Consider the following 10641-nt stretch of genomic DNA (forward strand, 5'->3'; position numbering starts at 1 on the left):
ATATACGTGGTTTTGATTAAAGTCAGTTCTTCTTTGTTTACTTTTCTTCTCTTGATAGTGGGTTTTGTTCCCTCTAAATGCGTTTGAGAATACCTTCAGCTGCTTGACAGCATCGTAGGTGCCAGGTTGTAGTGGGCTCACGGTACCCTGGTTGTTAGAGCCCCAGCAGCTGCAGCACTGTAGGTGGAGTTCAGTTTGTGCGGCTGCCCGTACAGATTCTCAGATGATGACATGGTGACAGGAGTGGATTCTGTGTAGTATTGCATAGTGCTGTGTGATTAGAAACGGTAGGAGCAGACGGCTTGGAAGTACTGACTTTATGAATTATGTGTGCATTTTCAAAAAATCTCATGTAATGTTTTTCTCCTTTTAGTTTTAGTATGTGGATAGACAAACTTTTTATATTGTTATAAAGAGCAAAATTCACATAATTCAAACATTTACATTTCAGGGTCATATGATCACACTGTGAAGATGTTTGATGCCCGGACAAATAAAAATGTTCTCTGTGTCGAGCACGGGCAGCCAGTGGAGAGTGTCCTGCTTTTCCCCTCTGGAGGTCTTCTGGTGTCTTCAGGTATAGTTTCTCAAAATAGCTTTCACCACTGTTGTTGGTCTCAAGGAGAGTAGATATTTCTTTTTGAGTTTTCATTTGCAGATTGTTGGTGTTTCTTGAATTTCATATCTCAGTATTTGTTCAGCAGCTAAGTGGGAAGGGCCAATAACTGTCGTTCCTGTGTCTGACCCGCCCTGGCAGTGGGAAGGGCCAGAACTGTCGTTTCCTGTGTCTGCCCCGCCCTGGCACTGTCTGCTGTTTGCACGTCACCGCTAATGCTAGATAGCTAATGCTCCTGGTAGTTAGCATTCTGTTTTATAATTAAGGAAATAATGCCCGGCAGTAGTGACGCATGCCTTTAATCCCAGCACTTGGGAGGCAGAGGCAGGTGGATTTCTGTGAGTTTAAGGCCAGCCTGGTCTACAGAACGAGTTTCAGGACAGGCTCCAAAGCTATAGAGAAACCCTGTCTCAAAAACCAAAACAAAACAAAAAGAAATAATTAAGGAACTAATGAAAGCATCAACTAATTTATCCAAGGCAGCATGGTGAGTGGCAGGCTTTAAGTCCTGGGGCATGAGAATTTCCTAGATAATATATGTGTCCCACCTGACCACGCAAGTCTGCTCTCTTCCCCTTCTGTTATTCCAGCTAACAAAGCTGCATAGCTTTGGCAGCCTTCCTTTGGGTCTAGAATCATGCTGATCTCCTTTCCTGTAACTCTGCAAACAGCACACATGCTGGAGAGGGCGGATGTAGAGTGAAATAGGCCAAGCTTGATACTTTTCCAACAGAGTGGAGTTGGACGGGTTTTGATGTGTTTACTAAAGTGAATTTTTATAGTCATAACGGGAGAAGTGGTCTGACCTTTTCATTTGTCAATAAAGCAAAACTGTTGATATCTGAAGAATGTATTTACCTGGCCCTCTGTAGCTTCATATATCTTCTTTTTAAAAATCTGTTTTATACATGTTTTCATACTTGTTTGACTTAAAACATTTTTTATGCCATTGTCAGATGTAATTCTTTCTTGTTTTGAGAAGTGGAAACGAAATCAAGTTGAACGGGGAGGGTTGAAATCTATGCCACCAGCTATGTGTCTTGGGCAGCCTCTTAACATCCTGACATCCTGAGGAGGAGAGGTTGTATTAGAGGAGTGACTGCAAACTGCTCCTTGTAAGCTGCCGCATTCAGACGGGAAGGTGGGCATTGAGTTGAGCATAGGCCCAGTGCCTTGACTAGGGCAGAACAGTATTCTCTACACACTCATTTTTCACTGGCTCCTGTTAGACTTGTTCTTGATGGTTTTTGTTTTTTCTTCTTCTTTTCTTTTCTTTTCTTTTCTTTTCTTTTCTTTTCTTTTCTTTTCTTTTCTTTTCTTTTCTTCTCTCTCTCTCTCTCTCTCTCTCTCTCTCTCTCTCTCTCTCTCTCTCTTTCTTTCTTTCTTTTTATTTTTTGAGGCAAGGCTTCTCTGTGTAGCCATGGCTGTTCTCGAGCTCTCAGAGATTCACCTGTCTCTGCCTCTGTATTGCTGGGATTAAAGGCATGCGCCACCACCGCCTCACTATACTTGGTGTTTTATTAAAAGTATTTACAACTTATTTTATGTGTATGTCTGTGTACCACATCACTCAGTGTCCTCAAAGTTCAGAAGAGGGTGTCAGATCCCCTGGAACTGGATTTATGGATGGTTGTGAGCCACCATATGGGTGCTGGGAACTGAACCCAGATCCTCTGAAAGAGCAGCAGCTGCTCTTAACTGCTGAGCCATTTCTCCAGCTCCTAAAAAAATATTTTTTAAATCATAAGATTAAGTTACCTTTTATTACCTTTTTTGATTCTTAGAGTAAATTACTGAGTGTTTGTGGGGGTTCATGATATTTTTAGGAAGCAGTATCTAACATGGTTGTACAGTAGTCCTTAAATTTTTTTAGTTTGTGTGTGTGTGTTTGTGTACATATGTACATGTGTACGTGAGTGGTGTTCAAAGGACAACATTGATGAGCCAGCTGTCTCTTACCATGTGGGTCCCAGGAATCAGGTTTGGCAGGAAGGGCCTTTACCCACTGAACCATCTCACAGGCCCAGCATTCTCCTCAGTAAATTTATTGTGCTTTACTTGGAATATCTTCAGTTCCCTATTTGTTCTGCTTGATGTGAAATAAGCAGTAGCTTAGCCATGCTAACGCTTCTTTGAGTAGGGGTTTCTACCAAGCACCACTCCCAGTAGCGGGTGGGGTTAGGGCATGAAGTCTGGGCTCCAGAAGCTTTATGGAGCTCAGGGAGGGTGCCTCTGAGAGCTCCATCATTCTGAGCATGTAGGCAGAATATCACACAAGCGGTTACTTCTTTCCACAGGCGGTCGTTACATCAAAGTCTGGGACATGTTAAAAGGAGGACAGTTGCTTGTGTCTTTGAAGAATCATCATAAGACTGTGACGTGTTTGTGTCTGAGCAGCTCTGGACAGAGGTTGCTGTCTGGCTCACTGGACAGGTAGAATTCTAGTTTTCTTGTGTGTCATTGTTAGCACTTACTGCTTGAGAAATTGAGTTATTTTTAGCAGTATTTGTGGTTAAAGAAATGTCGTAATGGTTTTCATAAAGGATAAAAGTCTATTGCTTTGAAGTAGTTTGATCTTTTATTTACATATAACTACTTATATTCCCCCAGAAATAAATTATCTCTTGCTTTAGCTTATACACTAGAACAATATTGCTTTCCCACTTGAATACGGATCTTTTGAGATAGCTTATTTTCTTATAGTTTCTTTTAAAGCCATTTTATATATACATATGTATTTTGAAGTTTTTATTCTGAGGATATATTTCATTCTGGGTCACATTCTTTAAAATATAAAAATACAGCTGGGAGTAGTGACAGGCCTTTAATTCCAGCATTTGAGAAGCAGAGACAGGTGGACCAATGTGAATTCAAGGCCAACATGGTCTACAGAGCGAGTTCCAGGACAGGCTCCAATGGTACACAGAGAAACTCTGACTCAAAAAAACAAAAATGAAAACCAAAAAACCCAGAAACTTTGTGTTTTCACTCATTTCTGAGGTGACTTGACAGAATTTTTCCTTCTCACCAGGAAAGTCAAGGTCTACAGCACAACTTCCTACAAGGTCGTCCACAGCTTTGACTACACAGCTTCCATCTTGAGTCTGGCACTTTCTGTATGTACTTCTAGCTTTTTCAAGTTGTTACACACCATGCCCATCAAGTAAAAGTAAAGTGGAATCTTTGGGGTTACCTTTGCATTTAATAAAGCATATTAGTTGCTTGAGTCAAGACAGTTGCTAGGATGTGATGTTTTCTGATAACTGCATGAATTCCCACTTGGTAGCACTGACTGCTGTCATAGTAACACCGAGGCTGGACTAGGACGTTGTTAACTCTTCCTTCAACAAACTCAAGGTGTTGCAAAGCCCAGGAATGGCAGGTTGGCCCCAGAAAAGGCAGAGAGGGCAGGAGCAGCTGAGTGAGCACTGTGCTTTCTGGAATGTTCACTGTTAGGTTTTATGAGGAGCCACATTTGGGCCAGAAGATCCCTGAAATGTTACATGGGAAGTCCAAGCTGGGGAGGAAAAGTAAAGAGAAGCTCTTGTGGGGGAGTAGCTTCCGAGAGTAATGCCCCTGTGTAGCCCTCTTTCTACTCCAAGTACAGACACTTACTTGACACTTGTCAAGAGGTCACAGCATCTTATTAGCAGCCGACGTCAGCACTCTCATCCCACACGCTTTACTGGCAGTGCTGTAGAGGGTGAGAAGGTCCATCCTGATGGTGGTTTTGCAATAAAATTTTGGGTAGATCATTGTTAGGAGTGTCTGCATTGACTGGAACTGTGGGTAAGAAGTAGCAGGCATGGTATAAATGCTGTTTTGAGTCAAAAGTACTATAAAATGTTGGTTAAAAATAGGCTGATTTTTCTGATTACCATTAGCATGAAGATGAGACGATAGTTGTGGGGATGACCAATGGAATACTGAGCGTTAAACACCGGAAATCAGAGTCAAAGAAGGAATCTCTCCCGAGAAAGAGGCCTGCATATCGAACCTTTATTAAAGGAAAGATTTACATGAAGCAACAGGTAAGTATGTATTTTTTATTATTTTTAAAATATGACATTTCTTAGAAGGGTCAGTTTCACCCATTCCTGGAATTTACTGCAAAGTATGACTCATAATAGGTACATTTATTTTGCTTTTTTTTCCATCAGAATTGGTTCCAGATTGCTATAGTATGTTATTGAAGAATAATGGGGAGCAGGGACTACCTACTTAATATCCCGAATCATGAACTAATACAGTGTTTTGCCATCTTCAGAACAGTGTTGGATTTGTCCTCTAAACCGCATGTGGCTGTAATGTCTTCCTAGGACTGGAGAGGGACTGAACTGTCAAGTTCGGGTGACCCAGGAGGTCACCAGAGCTGTGACTACTAGATCCGAGTCTCCAGTTTGTTTTCTTCTCTTTATATGCAGTCATACTGCCTGCTTATTCATCTTTTTTTTTTTTTTGAGTAAGTTTGCTCAGAATAGAGCCACTTACATATATATATAAGCCAAACATCATAAGAACACATTAACATGACAAAGTGTATCATTTGGATTATGATTATGATTATTACTGTTATTATTACACAGGAACACTATTTGTTGTGTATTGTAAAAAACATCCTGACTTTAAAATGTTTCACTGTATTGTGAATACATTTATTTATTTATTTTTTTGATTTATTTATTTATTATGCATACAACATTCTGCCTCGATGTATGCCCGCACACCAGAAGAGGGCGCCAGATCTCAGTACAGATGGTTGTGAGCCACCATGTGGTTGCTGGGAATTGAACTCAGAACCTCTGGAAGAGCAGCCAGTGCTCTCAACCTCTGGGCCATCTCTCCAGCCCCGAATACATTTATTTTTATTTATATATATTTTTATTGATTATTTGTGGATTTCCCATCATGCACTCTGATCCTACTTACCTCACTGTCCCCTGCTCTTGCAGCCTCCCCCAAAACAAAACCAAATTTAAAAGAAAACCAAACAAAACAAATAAAGGAGCCTCTTGTCATGGAACTTGTAGTGTGGTCAGTTGAGACACAGTTTACCGTTCTGTCCGTTCATCTTTACTTGCAAGTGTTCATTGCCACGAGTCATCGATCTGGCTCGAGGCCTTTGGTTTCTGCTACACTATCATTAATGGCTGTCTTTGGGACTCCTCTTGAATATCCTGTTTTCCTGTGTTATGGAGATCCTGCTGTTTGGGATCTGCAGGTTCATCTCCTTCACATGCTCCAACGGTTCATAGATTTGGTGGATGCTGGGCTGGGCCAACTTGTAAGCCTGGTTGTAGGCGTGGGTGGTATCTGGGTTGGTCAATTCACTAGCGTTCCCTCGTTGTCGCAACCCGGATGAGCTCTTCCGCTCTGCCGTGGCCAGCTCACCCCCCCCCCCCCCCATGCGGCCTATAGCAAGCTCTCCTGCTCTTGGCCCCTCAGATCTGGGTCCCCCTCACTCCTATCACCAGGGCTAGCTCTAATGGAAAACATTTATTTTAATGGAACTGTATAGATAGTAATTTTCTTCCTCTATAAATTTGCTTTTTCATTCAGGATGACATCATGATCAACAGACCAGCAAAGAAGCACCTAGAATGGTATGACAGGGACCTGAAAAGTTTCCGAATATCAAAGGCACTTGACAGAGTCCTTGAGGTAAGTGAGAAACACGTTCTTTCCACTTAAGTAGGTTTTAATTGTGTGTGTGTGTGTGTGTGTGTGTGTGTGTGTGTGTGTGTGTGTGTGGCAGGGTCCATGTGTACGCATGTGGGAAGCCAGAGATCAGTGCTGGGTGTTCGCCTCGGCTGTTGTCCATCGTCTTGAGATCATGTGTATCTCAGTCTGCTTCCTTTGCTGTTAAAGAGCGAGGCCAAAGCAGTCTGGGCAGGAAAAGAGTTTACAGTGCATCAGGAGGTTCAGAAGTCAGGACAGGATCTCAAGGCAGAGGGACCTGGAAGCAGGAGCTGAAGTGGAGACCATGGAGGAGCACTGCTTACTGGCTTGTTCCTCATGGCTTGCTCAGCCTGCTTTGTTGAACAGCCCAGAACCACCTGCCAGGGGGGACACCACCACAGTGAGCTGGGCACCCACATCAAGAAAATATTCCCATAGTCTTGTCCACAGGCTAGTATAATGGAGGCATTTTTCAACTGACATTCTCTCTTTTCAGATGACCCTGGCTTGTGTCAGGTGATAAAAAGTCCTTCCGAGGCAGGGTCTGTTACTGAACTAGGAGCTCACCAGGTGGCTGGCTGGATGGCCAATGAGCCCTCAGGATCCCTTAGTTTTCTTCCCGGCATTGAGATCGGCGGTGTATGCTGCCATGCTTAGCTAGTGGTGGAACACACCTTTAATCCCTGCACTCCAGAGCCAGAGGCAGCCGGATCTCTAGTTCAAGACCAGCCTGATCTATAGAGTGAGTTCCAGGATTATACAGAAAAACCCTGTCTCAAACAAAACAAAACCAAACAAAAATAGTCTCTGGTATTATGGCTCTTGCCTCTAATCATAGCACTTGGGAGGCTGAGGCAGGCAAATCACATGTTTGAGGTCAAGCTGGGCTACAGAATAAAGTTCAAGGCCCACTGTGGCTTGTAAAGTGAGACCCTGTCAGAAAAAAAGGGAAAGGACGTGGGGAACCGTCTTGACGATGGGTTTGATTTACCATGACTTGGGATTGTGAAGATAAGTTTGGTAGTTCAGTTCAGGGTAGTGATCTTTCTCTTGTCTGTCTTTTTGACTGTACTGACTCTAAACATTTTCTAGCCTAATTGTGTAATAAAGACGCCCGAGGTTACAGTTTCCATCATAAAGGAATTGAATCGGAGAGGAGTCCTTGCCAATGCTCTTGCGGGTCGGGATGAGAAGGAGATTACCCGGGTTCTGAACTTTTTGATAAGGTATGCTTGACTTGGGTTTTGTGGCTGAAATCCTCCATTATTACCCAGTGAGAGACACCTACTTTTAGTTTGCTCTTTACAGAGAATTGGTGGAACAATTAAAGTTTGTTTTAGAGATGTTTTTTTTTTCTTTTTTAATTTATCTATTTTTAATTATTAAAATTTTTCATTTATTTTACATTCCAACCACAGTTTTTCCCCCTCCTCTCGTCTTCTTCCCTCCCCCTTCCCCCATCCACTCCTCCTCAGTCTCCCATGGGAGTCAACAAAACATCAAGTTGAGGCAGGACCAACTCCTCCCCGTGCATCAGTGCTGGGCGAGGCAACTCTGCGTGGGGAACAGGTTCCCAAAAGCCTGCTTGAGCGCCAGGGACAGGCCTTGCAAGACTCATTAATCAGAAGTTTTGCTTTGTAGGAATCTGTCTCAGCCGAGATTTGCCCCTGTTTTGATTCGCGCTGCTGAGATAATCATTGGTGAGTAGTTGTGAGAGAGACATTCCAGCAGGCTTGGGAAAGCCGAGGTGCTGGGCCGGAGCTCAGCAGCAGAACATCTGTCAACACGTCCATCTGTCAGGCGCCTGAGCTTGAGCCTCAGCGTTTGGAAAAAAATTAAAGAACCTGAAACAGAAAACCTAGGGGTACAGGTGCAATTAAGATGTTAGAGTGGCAGATTTGAATTGGCTGGACTAGGATAATTACAGTTTAAGAAAGTTTTTTCCATGAACATCTATAAGGGTGGTGGATTTTTACATTCTTTTTTTAAATATTTATTTATTTATTTATTTATTTATTTATTTATTTATTTATTATGTATACAATATTCTGTCTGTATGCCTGAAGGCCAGAAGAGGGCGCCAGACCTCTTTACAGATGGTTGTGAGCCACCATGTGGTTGCTGGGAATTGAACTCAGGACCTTTGGAAGAGCAGGCAATGCTCTTAACCACTGAGCTATTTCTCCAGCTCGGATTTTTACATTCTTATATGGCTTATATGAAGGTGTGTATGGCCAGGTTTGTGCCCCAACTGCTGGCATTATAGGCATCTGCCACTTTGCACAGCTATGTCTGCATGCTTCAATTGGAGAAGGAAATCCAGAGTTGGTATTTGGGGTTAGAACTGAGAGGTGTGTGCTAAACCTATAAGATTTTTGTGTTTCCCTAACTGATCTTTGTTCTTTTCTTCCTTGTCCATTCATCTTTGATTTATTTGCTGGTTTATTGGATTGAAAACCTTTGATTCTCTCCTAATTCTCTTTTGCTTATCTGTTTTCTCTTGATGTGAATTTTCTCAAGCTCGTGTGATTGTGGCTTTCCTTCAGTGTTGTCTTCCTTATACTGGTTTAGTGGCCATGGTTCTCTCTAGTCTACCGTCTCCGTCAGTTTTAAAGGTGGCTTCACTGGATGTAATTCTCTTGGTTGGTAGTTATTCCTCTTAGGATTGACATCACTCCCTGTTGCCTTTTCTTTTCTGCAAAGGGCTGATGTTCTAGTGCTGGGCTCACCTCTGTGGGTAATTTGGTCCTGCTGTGTGTGGTGGTCTGTTCCATGCTAGCTGTAGTGTGATACAGAGGGTTCTCCTCTCGGGATATGTGTTTAGGGTCTGAGTGCCCTTGTATTTGGATAGCTGTATCTTTCCCTGGACTTTGAAATTTACTGCTTCAGTTTCACTGCCTAGATTCTGTATGCTTCTACAGTGAAGACTCTTAGATTTTTTCCCTTTGCCATGCCCCAAAGTTCTTGAAAGCTGTGAATGTGTTTGCTTTGGTTGTTGACAGTGTGTATGATGGATATGATAATTCCTCAGCCCACAATCTCCCATCTCTTGCTTGACTTACTCCAAATGTTTCCCACTGTGATTTGATTTATTGAATCTTTATATCTAAGGTTTCCATTTGGTTTTTCTTAGAGTCTCTCTGAGGAATTCCTTATCAGTGTCGTTGGTCTGACTGTTTCCTTCCTTCATCTGTTCCATGGTTGCCTCTTTGAGGTCATTGTCTTTGTTAGGTATTCAGCTATCTCAGTAGCTTCAGGGCCACCTGATGAGGAGTTAATACCGTGTGGAGGACACACACTGCTCGCTCCGCTTGTCTTCTGTTCTCCATTGTGACCGCACACCTGGGAATGGAATCGCTGCTGCGTCTGTATGGAGGGACACCTTTGCTTCACATCTCTGCCTGCTACACACATGTGGCTGAAAGCCAAACCCATATTTACACGTAACAAACCACCCGAGAACAACTGTACCCCAGGAAGGAGGGACGTGTGAGGCCCGAGGGTGTGATAGGGTTAGCCAGGAATCTAAAACTCAGCCAAGGTAAAAATCAACAGCGGAAGTTAGTGAAAGGAAAGAGAAGCAGCAGGATTGGAGAAGAAGTACTTAGGGTGTAAGTGAGCAACCATAGCGAGGGAGAAGGAAGTGGAGCAGCCATCTCTTCCTGCTGGCTGTCGCTGGGCTGAGCTCTGCACACCTGCGGGCAGCCTCAACAGTGTGGGTTATGCAGTCCGCCCTCATGAGCTGGGGACCACCAGGCTGGGTACCACTCTACATCAGAGGTACTCTACCAGTACCAGTGTGGGCGTGGAAACACCACACAGGGGCTGCGTTTCTGTGTAGTCTGGGACTCAGAATGTAGAAAGCAGTCAGGCCGAGCGGACTCGTGCCGGTGGCTTCTGCACCATCACTGAGTGATGCTGAGTGCTCTGCTGGGCCAGTCTCTGCCACAGCCCCTTCCTCCCTTGCGTTCCCATGCAAGGTCTGTTGTTCTTCCTCTTGCAGCTCTCAGCTGCGGCGAAAAGTCGAGGGTACTTCAGTTTAGTCCTTGTCTCTGGTGTAGTATCCAAGTCACAACCATTTCCCAAGTCCATATGGATTTTTGTGATGGCTACTTTCTTATCCAGTAGAGTAGAGAGACCTTTGGGGGTTAGAAATGAGAATATGCAGACGCTCCTGGCCCCTGGCTGGAAGAGATTAGTGGTGTAAAATGGTTCCTTCCCATGACAAACATGAACAAACTAGGGCATGCTTGCTACGTGAGTCACAGCTCTTTTTAGAGGGCCGGGTGTGTGACTGGAGCTCACCGAGTCTTTCTCTAGAGGCCGGGTGTGTGACTGGAGCCCAC

The 10641-nt window shown here is 43.6% G+C and overlaps 1 protein-coding gene across 2 annotated transcripts in view; it reads left to right on the forward strand.

Annotated features, from left to right (window-relative positions):
* The window catches only part of Utp15 (UTP15, small subunit processome component), a 21457-nt gene that overhangs the window by 6704 nt on the left and 4112 nt on the right, over nucleotides 1–10641 (forward strand). For both annotated transcript variants that reach the window (XM_005356441.3, XM_026783796.1), the window contains 7 exons: nucleotides 452–577; nucleotides 2914–3049; nucleotides 3648–3732; nucleotides 4501–4647; nucleotides 6176–6277; nucleotides 7388–7521; nucleotides 7937–7995. In XM_005356441.3, the coding sequence (XP_005356498.1) occupies nucleotides 452–577; nucleotides 2914–3049; nucleotides 3648–3732; nucleotides 4501–4647; nucleotides 6176–6277; nucleotides 7388–7521; nucleotides 7937–7995 (789 nt within the window). The remainder of the gene's footprint in view (nucleotides 1–451; nucleotides 578–2913; nucleotides 3050–3647; nucleotides 3733–4500; nucleotides 4648–6175; nucleotides 6278–7387; nucleotides 7522–7936; nucleotides 7996–10641) is intronic.

The sequence above is a fragment of the Microtus ochrogaster genome, chromosome 19 (assembly GCF_000317375.1).
Source record: "Microtus ochrogaster isolate Prairie Vole_2 chromosome 19, MicOch1.0, whole genome shotgun sequence".
Taxonomy (NCBI): Eukaryota; Metazoa; Chordata; class Mammalia; order Rodentia; family Cricetidae; genus Microtus; species Microtus ochrogaster.